The 18,179-nt window shown below is 40.2% G+C and overlaps 1 protein-coding gene across 1 annotated transcript; it reads right to left on the bottom strand.

Annotated features, from left to right (window-relative positions):
• Positions 1 to 6,208: 6,208 nt before the first annotated feature.
• Positions 6,209 to 11,611, bottom strand: LOC306854151 (protein FAM124A-like; the record flags this gene model as incomplete). Its single annotated transcript, XM_079391971.1, has 4 exons — positions 6,209 to 6,709; positions 9,235 to 9,995; positions 10,085 to 10,116; positions 11,478 to 11,611. The coding sequence occupies 4 exons, from the start codon at positions 11,609 to 11,611 to the stop codon at positions 6,209 to 6,211; spliced, it is 1,428 nt and encodes a 475-aa protein (XP_079248097.1).
• Between the last annotated feature and the right edge of the window lie 6,568 nt (positions 11,612 to 18,179).

Here is an 18,179-nt window from a genome sequence, read left to right as displayed (position 1 = left end):
CGTCAATACATAGGTAAGCAAGATTCTGGTCGGTAGATACATTTAGAAAATCTCCACACATGGATGTAAAACTCGAAGCATATCTTCTAGTGATTATTTGGAAGACAATTTCATCAGAGGTCAGACGCAATAGGTCTCTCCAGAGACGCATACAGGTGCATCTCAATAAATTAGAATGTGAGTTTTTTTTTTTTTTTTTTTTTTTTTTTCTTGTAACTTATTTCAAAAAGTGAAACTTTACATGCAATGAATCTATAATATATAAAAACATTTCAATAGCTTTTTTTAATTTTGATGATTAGAGCTTACAGCTCATGAAAGAAAATCAGTATCTCAAAATATTAGAATATTTACAATTGACCATCCCTACAGTATAAATTCAGGGTTTCTCTTATTCTTTGAAACCACAATAATGGAGAAGACTGCTGACACAGAGGATCATTACTGAAAGCTGTGGCTGTTTACAGAGTGCTGTATCAAAGCATATTAAATGCAAAGTTGACTGGAAGGAAGAATTTGGGTAGGAAAAGGTGCACAAGCAACAGGGATGACCGCAAGCTTGAGAATACTGTCAAGCAAAGCTGATTCAAACACTTGTGAGAGCTTCACAAGGAGTGGACTGAAGCTGGAGTCAGTGCATCAAGAGTCACCACGCTCAGACGTCTTCAGGAAAAGAGCTACCAAGCCACTTCTGAACCAGAGACAACGTCAGAAGCATCTTACCTGGGCTGTGGAGAAAAAGAACTGGACTGTTGTTCAGTGCTCCAAAGTCCTCTTTTCAGATGAAAGTACATTTTGCATTTCATTTGGAAATCAAGGTCCCAGAGTCTGGAGGAAGAGTGGAGAGGCACAGAATCCATGTTGCTTGAAGTCCAGTGTGAAGTTTCCACAGTCAGTGATGAATTGGGCTGCTATGTCATCTGCTGGTGTTGGTCCCCTGTGTTTTCTGAACTCCACAGTCAACGCAGCCGTCTACCAGGAGATTTTAGAGCACTTCATGCTTCCTTCTGCTGACAAGCTTTATGGAGATGCTGATTTCATTTTCCAGCAGGACTTGGCACCTGCCCACACTGCCAAAGGTACCAAAAGCTGGTTCAATGACCATGGTGTTACTGTGCTTGATTGGCCAGCAAACTCGCCTGACCTGAACCCCATAGAGACTCTATGGAGTATTGTCAAGAGGAAGATAAGAGACACCAGACCCAACAATGCAGATGACCTGAAGGCCTCTATCAAAGCAACCTGGGCTTCCATTACACCTCAGCAGTGCCACAAACTGATCACCTCCATGCCACGCCGCACTGATGCAGTAATTAAAGCAAAAGGAGCCCCTACCAAGTATTGAGTACATATACAGTAAATTAACATACTTTCCAGAAGGCCAACAATTCCCCCATTTTTTTTTATTTTTTTTTTATTGGTCTTATGAAGTACTGTAATTTGTTTAGAGAGAGAATTGGTTGGTTTTTGTTAAATGTGAGCCTAACTAAATTAAAACCTAATTGAAAGAACCAAAGACTTAAATTCAATGCACACAGACTGAAGTAGTTTAATACACTAGTTTCACAATTTGAGTTGAATTACTGAAATAAATGAACTTTTCCACTACATACTAATTTATTGAGATGCACCTGTATCTGTTACCCTGGGCATCAGGGTGACGGCAAATGACGGTTTCCTCCTCGAGCTCTCTCTCTGCATCTAGCTGCAAAGATAGACATTCACACACATACGCAGAGAACACTTATCTGGACTTCAAGGTTGCTGGGCTCTGCCCTGAATCTAATCACATATGGTTAGCTACACACACACACAATGAGAGCAGCTTCTTAGAGAGTAAAAATGCAGACTAAAGCCATATTCAACTTCTTTTCTAACATCAGTAAATGTGACTTTGATTAATAATTATTCAATAAATATTATAATTGTTATGAAGGCCATTGTAGTTCTGCGATCCACTCCTTCAAAGCCTAATGTCTATGGACAGCATTTGTACAAAAATGCATGAAACAGAGATAATGTAATAATAATTGAACAGAAATGTTAAAATAGAGAGAAAAAAATCAACTACAAACACCCAACTCCCGACCCAAATGTGCCATCCAAAAGTGAAAAACCCCAGATTGAGGAAAAGAAATAAAAGGGAACCAGATTTTTTCAAATAACTTTTTTTCCTTTAAGGTATACCTCGTTCTTTCTAAACGTAGTGCACCAGTTTGTTTTTGGCAGAAATGAGCTTGAATAAAACTGTTATTGTACCAGTATTCCAAATATAACTAATATAGGATATAAGTTCAAAAACTGTCAAATGTATCTGGAAAATGTTTTACTTTGGGCAGATAACAGTAAGACAGGTTGGAATCTAAATGTTTAATTTATCAGAGACAACGAATAAGAAACACTATGGCAGGTGTTGATTTAAAGGTATTGCCAGGAATAGCCATTATATACACAAACAAACATCAGAAGATTTGTCAAGCCGAGGGAAACATGGAACAATACAAATCCTCAGACATTTTGACTTTGATTAGTTTGCTCAAGCATGTTGCCAAATTCGTCAAGCTTCAACATTTTTTCAACATACTATGCCAAAAAATTAAAAAAAAAGTAAGAAGAAATGTGTTTTCAAAATTTGCTTTGCTTGAGAAAACATGAAAATATATATATTTCTTTTTTTTTTTCATTTTAGTGAGTTTTGCATCATCTACAATGTGAATATCGGTAATCGAGAGCTGGCAGCAGCAGCACATTTTTTTGCACAGGGTCTGTTCAATGAGGCTCACTGGGGGAAAAGCACATTTATAGGCCCTTGGGCCAGCTGTGAGACAGGATGTCTCAGTCTAGGAGTACCACAACAGACAATAGGTGGATTCTGGTGAGGCAAACAGATCTATCTGCGCCTGACCGCATCGTCTCCAAATCAGCTGGACCATCTGTGGTCCACTCCCCAGAGAGTCGGCTACATGATTGAAGTTGCCCAGAATGTGAGTGGCACGCAGAGACTTGAGTTGGCAGGTGAGTTTTGACATGCGACAGGAGCAAACACTGCCCTGGTGGTTGATTTACGCAGTCGTCGCTGTGTTGTCCGTCCGGACCAACATGTGCTTGCCTTGGATTAAAGGTTGACACCTCCTCAGGGCCAGAAGCACCACCAACAATTCCAGGCAGTTGATATGCCAATGCAGTCAGGGCCCATCTAGACCCAGGAGGCTGCACTCCGGTTGTCTTGGAAGCATCTGTTGTAATGATGCATCGGGACATCTGTTCTAAGGGCACTCATGCCTGTAGAAACTAGATATCCTTCCAAGGGCTGAAAGTGCGACGACACTCTGGTGTGATGCTCAGACGATGTGTGCCTTAGTGCCATCTTGGGACTCTGGTATGAAGCCAGTGTCTCATGTGCATCAGTCCCAACAGCGTGACCGTGGCTGAGGATACCATATGCCCTAGGAGCCTCTGAAAGTAATTGACAGGGAATGCTGGTTTGTTCTTGAGCGTTTTCAAGCAGTTCAGCACTGAAAGCCGTGCTGTTATAGTGACTGAGAAAATAAATACTCTGCACAGGGGAGAGTTTGCTCTTTTCCCAGCAGACCTGAAGTCCCAGTTGAGCTAAGTGGTCCAGGACCATGTCCCTGTGTGTGCAAACCAATTATTGCAAGTGAGCTAGAATAATTAAAGGGAAATTGAGAATATGAATGCCCACTTCCCTGAGAGGGGCAAGGTCTGGCACGACTTTAGTGAAGACGCGAGGAGACAGGGACAGCCCAAAGGGAAGAACCTTTTATTGATATGCCTGCCCTCCGAAGGCAAACAGAAGAAACAACCTGTGCCTTGGAAGGATTGAGACGAAAGTACGCATCCTTCAGGTCTATTGCTACAAACCAATCTCAGTCTCTGACACATGTTAGCATGTGCTTAAGGGTCAACATTTTGAACGGAACTTGTGAAGGGCCCTCAGAGCCCCCCACCCTTTTTGGGAACAATGAAGTAGGGGCTGTAAAACCGTGTCTTGGCTGGGGGAACAGGTTCTATTGCGCCCTTCGCTAGAAGGGTTCTTTCACTTGAAGAACAGCAGCATTCTCGCCTCGCACTGAGGTAAATCGAATGCCATTGATTTTCATTGTATTTAAAACTTGACTCTTCTATAGTTACATCGTGTACTAAGACCGACGGAAAATGAAACGATGCAATGATATTATGCAGCGTCTCTCACAAATGTCTCCATGGTTGCAAGGCACGATGTAACTACAGAAGAGTCAAGCTTTAAATAGGAAAAATATCGAAACTCTTTAGTCATTTTTGAGCAAGATGCTAATGGTCTAATCTGATTCAATGATCTATGCTAAGCTAAACTAAAAGTGCTACCGCCAGACACGGAGATCGGCTGAATGGATTTAAAAACGGTAAAACTCAACTGCTTAACTCTAGGGGAGTTATAAAATAAGCCTATTCTCAAAAATAGTGGAGTGTTCCTTCAACACTATAAAGCCACATTTGTTAATAGAGAAAATAATTTCTCAAGTCAATGTTGATTTAAATGTTGCTGGATGGATTGTAGATTTTTTAACAGAAAGGCCACAGTGTGTTAAAGTCAACGATGTATTTTCTAATCAGTTGTTTTGCTCCACGGGCTCTCCTCAAGGTTGTTGTTTGTCACATTGGTTATATATCACGTCTACAAATGATTGTCGTAGCTCATATGAAGATAGGCATATTATTAAATATGCAGATGACTCCATGTGAGTCTTCTGCAGGAACAGGATCAAGGGTTCGGTCCCGTAGTAGAAGACTTTATGACATGGTGTAGCAATTTCCACCTTCAATTAAATGTGGAAAAAACCAAGGATATGTTAACTGATTTTGGTAGATCAACATCGAGGGTTGACGAATATAGACGGAGTGGATATTGAGTTGACTGACAATTATAAATATCTTGGGATTATAATCGATGACAAACTAAGATCATCAGACAATCCCAATGGCACTAAAACACTATTCACAGAACGCTCATTTGTATTTGCTAATACATTTTCAAGCACTTCTGGCGCTTTCCTATGATAAGCAGTAAATATACTTGCCTGAACTGCACAATGAATTATCTGAGCCTGACTCATTCACTTGCACTCGATCAAAAGACATCCCTACTGTAATAAATTCTATTTTGACAGAAATGTTGTAGCTCACTAGTCTTTTAGTCGTGTTTTATTACAAATACACAGTTTGTTTTATAAAAACTATATGGAATGAGGTCCAGAAGTTCAGATTCAAACTCTGGGACTTAAAAAAAAAAATGTAGTAAATGGTGAAACAAAAAAAAATTAAAAGCATGTAATGACACAATTAAATACAATATATTTAAGATGGTGGGTAATTTATAGGTCTCTAGTCCAATACTAACTGAATTTGACACATCAAGTGCAGGCTGGGATAGTTCACCCAAAAATTAAAATTAGCTAAACATTTCCTCACCTTCAGGCCATCCAAGATATAGACGAGTTTCTTTCTTCATCAGATTTGGAGAAATGTAGCATTATATCCCTTGGATGCTCTGCAGTGAATGGGTGCCGTCAGAATGAGATTCCAAACAGACTCGCATTTTAGCAACAGTTTAAATGTGTTGATGGATTTGTTTCATCTTTTAGATTACTTGTGGATTATTGTGATGTTTTTATCAGCTGTTTGGACTCTCATTCTGACGGCACCCATTCACTGCAGAGCATCCATTGCTGAGACACTGATGCAATGACACATTTCTACAAAGAAACAAACTCATCTACATCTCAGATGGCCTGAGAGTGACTAAATATAAAGCCAATTTTCAATTTTGGATGAACTAATCTCTTAAAGCTGTAGAGGACCAAACACAATTCTGAAAATTGCGACAAAATCCTTAATTCACTGAAATTGTTATATTGATCATATAATTTATACTTAAAAAGCTCTGTTAAAATGCAAAATAGAGGCTCTTTAATTTTCTATCATATGCAAAAGATAAAATGGATTTAGGGAATTATATTAATTGATCATTTATTAAGATTACGTAATTAATGATGTGAGTGGACGATCATGTATGAAAGCGACAGTATTGTTGTTTGATTCCCAGAGAGTCCTTGAATTGATTCAATGTGAATGCACTGTAAACGGTTTTGCCAAATGCATTCATGTAAATCTGTGCTGCCTGCTTTTCCCATTGAATAAGTGTGAACAGTCAGATGAAGAACTCATCTGCTTGTGTCTCTGCTTGGACACTCTTCATGCTCTCGTCAGCCTCATCCAGGCCGTGTTTCAGGTCTCTAGACAGAGTCAGCAGAGCAGATGCTCCTAAAGCGGCCTGCGGCTTCACAGCACAACCCGTGTCCACATTGGTCTCCGGCTCCTCCTCTTCCAGCCGGAGGCGGGACAGGGAGGTTTCGGAGGTTATCGCGGGCTCGTACCAGTTGACTGACAGGCCTGCGGGGCTGCTGCACTGGGACGAGTAACAGGAGCTTCCCGGAGGAGAGCTGCAGGTGCCCTCTGACCCGGCACTCTCTCTGCCTGACCTCACGCCGCGAGGACAGCGGTCCTCGGCCTGCTCCTTCAGATGGGACGTCCTCCTGCAGGGAGCAGTGGAAGGGGGCCTGGCAGCCCCACAGCTCCTCAGCAGCATCCTGGGACAGCTCAGAGGAAACGCATCCCTCAGGAAGCCTTGGGCTTGTGCTGGAGCTTTAACCTGCAGAGAAAACCACACTTTATCAGTTCAACAGTCATTTAGAAAACTGCAGTTTAACCCTCATAATGCATTCTTAATCTGTATAGTATTTGAGCATTCTGGGTCCATTTGGATCCGATGAACCATTATTTTATAAAACAGTCATAAGTTAATATTTTCAACTAAAACTATATTGATGCTGAAATGCATTAGTGTGCAGTGTTTTAGCTATTTTTTATGTTAATTAAGGCTTTTTAACATTTTGGAACTGAAAGAAGTGCCCTGGATTCGTTTTTCTATAAAACTATATAGTATCTGATATGCAACTTATCATTAATACATGTTATTACTGCATTATTGCAACCTGCATTTATAGCAGACACATTTAAGAAAATTATATCAAAATTTGTGATAAAAAGCACAAAAACACATATGTTAAAGCAAAAAGTCCCCATTAAGACCACCAGTCTCCCCAAGTATGCAGAGATGATCAGTCCTTTTCAGTAAAATTACTTATGTTTTTCAGTTTCAGTTTTCTTTGATTTATTTGGAAGCTTGTTTTGCATAAGTAAATGAAAATAGGAAATTGTGACTTTTTCTCTCACAAGTCTGGCTTTTTTTAAGAAAAATCTAAATTGTAAGACGTAAACTCGCAATTGCAAGTAAAAAAAATCATAATTTGAATGACGTGGAAACGGGTTTCGATAACTTTATGCTTCTCTTTACTTTAAAAAATATATAGTATAAAAGAGATAAACACACACTACGGCCTCCAGCTTGTTCTAATGCCTAGCCAGTGATGATATTCACATTAACATGTTCACATTCACACTAGCTCTCATGTTTTTAGCGAACTCTAAACAACGGTCTGCTCAAAGCTCTTGATGAATATTAAAGAGACGCCGCATATGTCTGCTGAATGCAGTTGAACTGCTGTTCGATGCAGGATCTGGGGAAACACTCTGTGGATCATTCTCAGATCCCAGCAGATTCCAGTCATGTGGTGGAAAAGATGCTGTCATCTACAAAAACATGTTCATTCCCATTTGGAGGTCTAACACAGAGACATCAAGGCTGTGGTAATTAGATCATAAAGCCTCCATCTCATCATAACAGTCATCATGGACTTGGGTGCGTAACACTGATCATGCATCTGAACAACACAAGTCTGCATCGGCATCAGGAACATAAAATAATAAGGGAATAAAGATGTATACATGTAAATATACAGGCTAAATGTATTTTGTGTTTCACAGAAGAAAGAATATCCCGACACTGTCACTGAACTGAATGAACTAAACTGAGCTGAATATAATGCCACTACTGCCTTCGTATCCATAGAGCTGTCATTTAATAAGTGATTAATGTTTGCAGCTGTTATTTTCCTGTTTATTTCTGTGACGCTGTACTGTATAAAGCGCTGTAGAAATAAAGGTGTCTCAACTTATCTAATATGTAAAGGTTGGAACCACAAGGAAAACAGGATTTGCTTTAAAATGGACCATGGGAGACCAATTTATACTAAATTCATGGAAAATGGCTTAAAACATGAAACACAGCCTTACATTTCATAGAAAAACCATATGGTTCAAATGTGTAGTAGCACAGTGATATTCTGAGGATATTTTTCCAGCGTATTCAGGGTTTCTGCTGGTTTTGTGAAGTTAAAGTAAGACTTTTAAAGACCAATTAAAGAAAATTGAATTAATGGAAGGGGACACAAAGATATTGATCAAAATGTGCTTATGATTTAAATAAGAACAAATATCTGTCAGTGGGGTCAAAAATAAAGTAGTTTTTTCTGATCCTATTGACAGATATATGCTCTTTTTTAATCATAAACTCAAACTTTTGATCAATTTCTCAGACTCGTCTCTTCATTTCGCATCTTCATGTATATGTATGTTGATAAAAGGATGTTTAGATATTTATAGTGGAAAACAAGACAAAAATACTGAGTAAGATCCTTTTTTTATATCCTGCAACTTTTATGAATTTAAAATTAACACAATTTTGAAGAAATTCAACAAAATGAAGTGAGCTTATGAATAAAACAAGAACAAATGTGACCCTGGACCACAAAACCAGTCATAAGGGTCAATTTTTTGAAATTGAGATTTATACATTAAAGATTTATACATTAAAGAATCTAAATATTGAGAAAATCACATTTAAAGTTGTCCAAATGAAGTTCTTAGCAATGCATATTACTAATCAAAAATTAAGTCTTGATATATTTACGGTAGGAAATTTGTATTGTTGACTATTGCTTCAAATATACCTGTGCTACTTATGACTGCTTTTATGGTTACAAATATCTGTGAGTAGGGTCAGAAAAATTACAAAAACACGGAGGAAGATTCAATTTTTGCTGTGCATGCAACATTTAATGCCATGACTTTGAAAATACTTTCTGCTCTGATTTGAGACCTTTTTAAGGCCTTGATTTGTGAAAATGTGAATTAAGATTTTTAAGACCCGCAGAAACCCTTCTATGACTGTACAAAAGTGCACATAGAAACCAGAGCACGTTTTCGGTAACCTACTTGGAAGAGGATCTTGTTGCCGTCCAGGTCTTCGGTGTGCCATCGGCTGGCACTGATGGGCGAGCAGGTGTTGGGCAGTAAGGGCACGAGCTGTCCGATTTCCTCCACTCTGAACTGCAGCACGGTGGAGTAACATGGCTCCACCCGCACACCGGGCGCCAGCTGCTTGATGGCCAGCTGCAGACTGAACCCGGCTTCTGTGAGCAGCGTGAACCAGCAGAAGCCCGTCTTCTGCTCCTCAACCCTCCTCTGCAGCACCGTCTCATATAAATGCACGGTGTCCTCGAAGTTATTATAGGTGCTGTGCAAAGTCACCCGCACCACCTCCCCTCCGTAGTGCACCGGCCGGACGCCCCACACCGGCATCCCCGCGCCCAGGCTGTAGAAGTCCCTGCTGGGCAGGAGATAAGGCCTCAGTAGGGCGCTGGATGGGTCATTAATGCCGGACTCACTAGCACCGCAGCTCTCTGTATGGTGATACTGCCACGGCGGACACTGCAGGAAGTCCAGCACTCGGAGAATACGCTCCTCTCCATAGGACTCATGTAACAATATGGTGACGGCATGTGAGGGGTGTCCGACCGCGGGGCGCTGGGCATGAACTGGACAGGCCCGCTCGGACACGTGGAAGAGGCGCAGGCTGGGACGGACCCACTTGAGCAGGCGGTCCAGAGTGTGCTGCAGGAGCAGAGACGCGCCAGGGTTGGTCAGCAGGTGCACGGTGAGCAGAAGCTCCTGATCCGGGACAGATGAGAGGTCCACTGGACAAAGGGCAGAGCGGTGAGGAAAAATCTAATCACAAGCCTGGCTGTTGATGTGATAGCTAATAAAATAATGAAAATGGACTTACTGCTACTGCAGGACATTTTACTGCAGTCAGATCTAAAAAAAAGAGAGAAAAAAACACGCTTGTTATAATGGGCCTAATACTGTTCAAATGATATCCATCTATCAGCAAATAACAAATAAGTTCTTTATAAATAATAAAGTGAGAGAGGTATTGGATTTCAAATGGAAAACTCTTGTGAATTTTGTGATGTTTCTAAATAATCAGTGATTCATTCTTTTTTATAGAGTATATATTTAAGAATATACATTTATTCATTTAGCTGACGCTTTTATCCAAAGCGACTTACAATTGCTATATATGTCAGAGGTCGCACGCCTCTGGAGCAACTAGGGGTTAAGTGTCTTGCTCAGGGACACATTGGTGTCTCACAGTGGATTCGAACCCGGGTCTCTCACACCAAAGGCATGTGTCTTATCCACTGCGCCATCACCACCCACCAGAATATATTGGATGGACAAGTCTAACTTCATTTCCAGAATGTTTTGAATATTAATACAAATTGAAGTGTATGTTTTTTTTTTTTTTTTTTGTACAATACAGGCCTACTATTCGTTCAAAAAGTACAATTTCTTTTTATTTTTCATAGGGAAAAAAAGATCACATTTAAAGCTAAGCCAAATTGTGAACAATTTACAAATGAAGTTAAAAAATCTAAACAAAAAAGAAGACCTAGGAGGCACTGTCACTTTAATTTGGTATTATATGTGTGTGTGTGTCAGACATATCCAAATTCACAAAAGTGACTATATATACACAAACAGCATAATAAATGTAAGTAAAGTGTCTACTTTAATGTTTCAAACAACTGTGAAAATGTCAAAATGTTCCATCGTCATTCAGAATATCATATATTTATGTAAAAATGAAACAACCTGATTGTTGTATCTGACCTTATTCTTATTCTGACCTGTTAAAATAAATACAAGAATAAGTGATCATACTAAATTTGATTGTATTTGAAAAAATACTTCTTACTGATAAATGGGTAAACCTAGTGATTTGAAGGATGTTGGCAAAGATGGTAAATATTTAAAATAAGAATTTGTTTTCGGAGGCTGCACTGTGATCCTTAAAGTCTTTTTAATGTCATCTAATGATCCTTGAGATTTTTCGTTATACAAACATCTATATAGCCTCTATTTAGTAGCATAAGGAAGACATATTCTATAAACAAAAGTGCTATTGCAACCAAACTAGTTGCATTTTCATTCATGTAAACAGCCAAACCGAGTTCAAAACTGGTCGTTCAACACTTGGTAGGCTGCATGCATACAAATGAATAATAAATAGTTGGCTGATTAGATTATGTAGCCTACCTTCATGATCCACATTCATCGGCGCGTATTTGAAGATCAAAGTAGTTTGGAATGTTAGTGTATCGTTTGTTGCTTACGTCATAAAGCGTCCTCGGCTCTGTCTGTTACTGTGTTGCTTAGAAACGCAAACAAAAGTGAGCTGATGTTTATCTTTCTCCGCCATCTCATCCTCGGTCCTGCTGCTCGTGAAGCGACGCGGTTCTCGGAGCATATCTGCCTTTACTTGCGCGCAAAACCCGCTTCAAACATGCTTCAGACCTCTCGCAGGAGTCCAGTCCACGCTGACGTCACTGCAGCCTTTATAATTCATGATGATGACCAGAGACTAAATTCTGAAGCGAGGGGCCTGGACCCCAGCAGATGGCTGTCATCAGACCTGTGTGCCACACACACTAAACAAGCATCTTCTCAAGAAGTGTGCAGTCCTGAACAATGGAGATTTTAATTGTACCAAAAACCGAGGGACGTGTGTTTAATTAATAAATCAGTCATAAAAACGAATTCTGCAACAAAACAAAGCATAATCCTTATCATGCTTGTGTTTTACTGTCATTTTTGAAAGGACACATCTTCATGCTACACAATTGCATCTAGAAAATGCAGACATTTTTGTCTCTTTCTTTCTTTGTCAAAAATTTGACAGAAAAATGTCATATTTCAACCTCATTTCGTCCATCAATTTATTTGTACTCTAGGTACAAAACATATACTCAGGAATTTACAGACAAAAGTGTTGCTTTGAAACTCATTACACATTATTGAAATATTTAATCTCAGAATAAAACCATGCAATTCTTAATAGGCTTTCATTATATCAGCAGATTATTTTATGTTTAATATTGCTACTGTTTTCCATCTGATAGCACACTTTTCTCAGCTTTGGTCTGTGGAGCAAATACTTAGTAATAGTAATAATAATAATTATAAGAAATCTGCTTACCATTTAGTATATGGAAAATTATTTATTAAAAAAAAAAAAGATTTAAAAGGTAAAAAGTGGCATCTGTTGTCAGGCTGAATAGGAAAGCGTCCACAAACCAGAATGGCGTCATTGTATCTGTAACTGGCATTAAGATTTATCCTGACAGAAATAACTGAACAGCCAAGAAGAGAAGGTGGATACTTTTGGCCAATTTTGGAATAATCTATTCTTGTTCTTCATGAGCTAACAAATGCATAGGTAGTTTTTTATGGAATTATTTTGTGTGACATAGTTGGAAAAAAACAAAAAAACATCTGTCAAGTAATTTACTTATCCCCCATGCCATTCCAAAATACTTTATCATAATTTTTCTCCCAAATAGTTCATAAAGACTTTATTAAAGTAATGCATAGGAAGCATGCAATTTAATCAAACTCTTCTTAACAAGATCATATGATTTATATAGTGAACAAACTTAATTGAAACTTTTATTCTCATATGGAAACACTGATCAATATGGAAACCAGTTTGCACACAGAATTTTCATTTGAGCTTTTTCAGACTGTAAACAGCAAGACATAAACTCAGAATTTCAAGATATAAACATAATTATGAGGCAAAAAGGCATAATTATAAGATATAAGCTCAGAAAACAGTTTCCCCCCCTTAATTTTGAGTTTATATCTTGCAAAACTAATTCTATGAAGAAAAATCCAAATGGTAAGATATAAACTCAAAATTGTGAGGAAAAAAAGTCACAATAGGGTTTTATTTATTTTTTATTCTGTGGTGAACAAAAAATCAATTATGCTTTTTCTGCTCACCACATTAAAAAAAATGAACACCACATTTTTCCTCACAATTTTGAGTTTATATCTTACAATTTGGATTTTTCTTGAGTTTTGTGAGAAAAATGTCCATAGTTATTTATTCTGTGGTGGAAGCAGGCTACTATGGATCAGTGCTTGATACAAGAGAACAAAATATCACTGGTTCTTGTGGAAGCTTAAATGTGCTTGTGCTACACTGTGAGAATGTCTCAGGCTATCATGTAAGAGTGGTTCCCTGAGAAGGGGAACAAGACACTGCATCCTCTAGTGGGCACTATGGGTAATGCCTATGGCATGACCAGTTTCTGAAGCACATCTAAACATGACTTTGAACTTGACATTGGCCAGTGACATACTTTGATGTCACTATAGTGCGACCGTGAGTATAAAAGGGCACCATGTAGAACACGTCATCCACTTCATGTCTGAAGGAGACATGCAAGGAATACCTGAAGCATGGAAAGCAGACACAGTGTCTTGTTCCCCTTCTAAGGGAACCGTGGTTACATGAATAACTTGAGAAGTTCTCTTTTGAATGGGAACTCTGGGAAACTGCATCATCTAGAGCAGTGCTTCTCAACCACATTCCTGGAGGACCTCCAACACTGCACATTTTGCATGTCTCCTTTGTCTGACACACCCATTTAAAGTCTGTGAGACTTTACTAATGAGCTGATGATCTGAATCAGGTGTGTTTGATTAAGGAAACATGCTAAATGTGCAGTGTTGGGGTCCTCCAGGAATGTGGTTGAGAACCACTGATCTAGAGCAGGGGTGTCAATCTCAGTTCTTGGAGAACCACGGTTTAGCTTCAACCCTAATTAAACACACCTGATCCAGCTAATCAGGTCCTTCAGGCTTATTTGAAAACTACATAGTTTGTGTGTTGGCGCAGGGTTGGAATTAAACCAGGGGTATCAAACTCAGTTCCTGGAGGGCCGCAGCCTTGCAGAATTTAATTCCAACCCTGCCCTAACACACATACAATGCCATTTTCAAATAAACCTAAATGAGTTGATTAGCTGGATCAGGTGTGTTTAATTAGGGTGGAATCTAAACTGTGCAGGGCTGTGGCTTGACACCCCTGAATTAAACTATGCAGCCCTGCTCCAGAGCAGTGCTTCCCAAACCTGTCCTGGGGACCCCCATCCACTGCATATTTTGTATGTCCCCCTCATTTAACAAACCTGATTCAACTAATTAGTAGATTCTGCAAGAATTGAACTGGGTATGGCCTATGGGGGAGGCATACAAAATGTGCAGTGGTTGTGGGTCCTCAGAACAAGTTTGCGAAGCACTGCTATAGAGGACACTATAGGGTAGGGGTCACCGTACTAGTCCTGGATGGCTGGTGTCCTGCAGAGTTTAGCTCCAACCCTAATTAAACACACCTGAATCAGCTAATCAAGGTCTCACTAGAGCTGTATCCGAAATCGCCCCCTATACCCTCATTCACTATTCCCTACATTAGTCCACTCATACAGTTCACTTGAAGGAGTGAATGAAAACGAGTGAGTGAATTCGGACACTGAGTGCACCGGAAGCACTGCTGCTTTTGCATAGTTTGCTTCCTGTTAAATAATCATTTGAAACGGGCAGCTCCAATAGTAAGATTGAAGGATTTATCTAGAACTCAGTCACGGAAATTATGTATAAACCCTAATAGTCAATTTACAATTAATTTTGTACCTTTGTTGTATTCCACTGTATTACGCCGTGGACCAGCGCTTCTAAAATCAATGAATGGATGATTCAGCTGCGGGCGCCATCTTCTGGTGAGACGCGGGAATTGACTCGACGCACGACTCTCGCAGTGCATTCTGGGGATTCTCTAGCCGTTGTCTATGGTTGAGTGTACATCGCTTGTACACTCGTTTTTGCGGTGCATTGTGGGATTGAATGAGTGCACTCGAGAACATCCACTAAGGTTTCGAACACCACTTAAAATGGCCGTCCCCTCAAATAGTGCACTATTTGAGGGTATAGGGGGCGATTTCGGATACAGCCTAGGTGTACTTGAAACTTCCAGGCAGGTGTGTTGAGAAAAGTTGGAGCTAAACTCTGCAGGGCAACAGCCCTAGAGGACCAAGTTTGGGGACCCCTGCTATAGGGAACAAATAACCACTCCACCATGCTGAAGTGATGAGTGCCTTATCAGCTGACAATAAAGTCAAAGTCTCTAAAGGAGTCCAAGTCCCTCAGGTACGCACCTGTAGCTGTTGTGACTTAATTCTCTAAAGCCAAAGCCTAAGAAAAAAAAAGTAGTAGTAATTTGGCCCACAGGCAAAGCTAAAGGGTTTGGCGTTCCAGAGAACACCTTTAAGGGAACATCGTCATTGACTGGAGCTGTGGGAATGGAGGCCTCAGATAAACAACTCTAAAGTGAGAGAAGGCCTAGCTATGTCCGATGCTCAGGACAGCTTCCCAAGAAGGCTCACAGAGAGCCTAACAACTCAGAACTGCTACTCAGGTGGAGCTCCAAAGAGTGGAAGCCTTAGCAGAGTGGTCTCAAACAAAGAGTTTAGCTCCAACCAGCTTCAAATCACACCTGCGTGGAAGTTTCTAGTGATCCTGAAGACCTTGATTAGCTGGATCAGGTGTGTTTGATTAGGGTTGGAGCTAAACTTTGCAGAGCTGTGGCCCTCCAGTAACTGAGTTTGAGACCAATGCCTTAGCAGGATGACTCTCTAAAGTGAGAGGTGGCCTAAGCAATGCTCCCAATTTAAAGGCTCACAGACAGCATAGCAACCTAGCCCCTAACTGAGCTCAAAGTACAGAGGCTTCAGCAAGACAAGTCTTTATAACAAGTGGAGGACATGCTACATCATCTGTCTATCAAAGAGGCTCCTAAAGTGCCTTAAATTGCTTATTAACCAGGTGGAGCATAGGAGAGCAGAGGCCTCGGTGGGATGACTCTCTGTAGCAAGAGGAGGCCTAACAACACCCTAAACAAGGAGTACTGAGGCTCAAAAAAGGCTGTAAATGAGTACCATTGCATAGCTGAGTTCTAAGAACAGAGACCTCAGCATGACAACTCTCTAAAGCGAGATGAAGCCTAACTACGTTCAATGCTCACGGCAGCTTCAAGGAGGTTTAGGACTAAGGACAGCTTCGCAAAGAGGCCCACAGAGCGCCTAACAACTTGGAACTGCCACCCCAGCGAAGCTCTGGGAAGCAGAGGGATGACTCTTTGTAGCAGGAGGCGGCCTAACTACATTTCTCCCTAAAGACAGTTAGCAAAGGATGCTTAGAGAGAGCCGTACAACTTGGATCTAAGCAGAGCTCAGGACCCTAGAACAAAAAAGAGACCTAGCAACGCACCCCAAGGCCTGAGCTCCAGGAACGTAGGTCACCAAAAAAATGAATCTTAACTGGAGGCCAAGCTACATTTGAGGTAAGTTTGACAACCCCAGAGTCCAACGCTACACTCACAATCAAACTCTTGTGTTGAACCAATCAGAAAGGCCAATTGGACCTCAGTGAAATACTGCCTAGATCATCATCAGGTAAGACATGTTGGAAGCCTCTAAACCAGTTTCTCTTATTGCGTCAGACGTTTGTTCTATTCGAACGCAAGTGCCCTGCGAAGTGGACATCACAGGATATTCCACCATGATTCCAGTTCGAAGCGAACGTATATATTCCATTCAAAGTGCATTGAAGTGTACGAGACGTGAATTTAAATTGCATATATTTACAGAGGTATATAATGTCACACTCGTCTGTGAGTGAAGACATTGCGCAGTGCAAATCCATGAATGAATGTTGCGAAGTGAAGTAAACAAACGGATTTCCCCTGCAGAGAGCAATGGACACAGTGTTGGGACCATGTCAGTCAGAACACAGTTCATGCACGGAGCTCACTTCTGATGAGCTGATTATCTGAATCAGGTGTGTTAACTAAGAGAGACATGTAAAATATGGGGGGGGTGCATCTCCTCTACTCCCTACTCCTCGAAGGGGCGCAAGTGGCAACACTCTCTTGGGCCTGTCTTTGGTCCTCAGGACGGATCTTCAAACTTGACCCTTGAGGGCCACTGACCTGCAGAATTTAGGTCCAATTTGCATCAACACACCTGCCTGGAAGCTCTAGTAATAAGACCTTGATTAGCTGGTTCAGGTGTGTTAAGTTGGGGTTGGAGCTGAACTCTGCAGGACAGTGGCCCTCCAGGAGCAGGATTGGACACCCTTGCCCTAGAGGCAGGGTGGCCAGGTTTTCACAACAAAACCTGCACAATTGCTACTCAAAACTAGCCCAATTGCATTTTTCCCTGGTGAAAACTGTATTCCGGGGTAAAATACACGTTTTTGGTGGGAAATCCCTGGTAAAATTCACATTCCAAGGGCTAAATATCACATTATTGCAGTGTTAATTTTGGCAGGCATTTTTGATTTAGTCTTAGTCTTTATCTTGAGACGAAAATGCTTAATAGTCTTAGTCACATTTTAGTCATTTGAGTCTTTCATAGTTTTAGTCTAGTTTTAGTCGACGAAAAGTCATTGCATTTTTGTCAACTTTTAGTCATTACTTTTAGTCAAACTGCAGTTACCAACATTTATTTTGGTAGCTATTTTATATGTAGTATTCAAACAAAAATAGTCAATACTTCTCTCTTTAGACCAAATCAGTTAAGCTTGGTTATGAGAAATTTGAATCAAGGATTGAATTTGGAAAAGAGATATAAATTAAACTCATTTTTCAGATACAGTAGGTTTACTTAAGTATACATTTATGACATTTATACATTTATTTATATAACATCTTTTGTTGGTTAACATTTATGACAGATAATTAGGAATGCTGTCCATTTAAGACAGAAGGTATGTATGTAATAGCCTACTGACATACATTCAGTTTTCACCCACCTGTTTAAGCTCACTTAAACCATAACGGACTGTATTTCCGTGAGATACTCTACATGAGAGACATGTGGACTGCTGTGTGTGTATTTGAGCGCTGAGAACTGATCGCACGCTGTATGAGAACTGAAGAAGTGGAGCGTGTGCGAGAGAGAGCACTTCTATCA

Source organism: Barbus barbus (assembly GCF_936440315.1).
Source record: "Barbus barbus genome assembly, chromosome: 34".
In the NCBI taxonomy this organism is placed as follows: Eukaryota; Metazoa; Chordata; class Actinopteri; order Cypriniformes; family Cyprinidae; genus Barbus; species Barbus barbus.
Note: the sequence above shows the minus strand (reverse complement) of the source record. Positions and strands in the feature narration are given on the sequence as shown.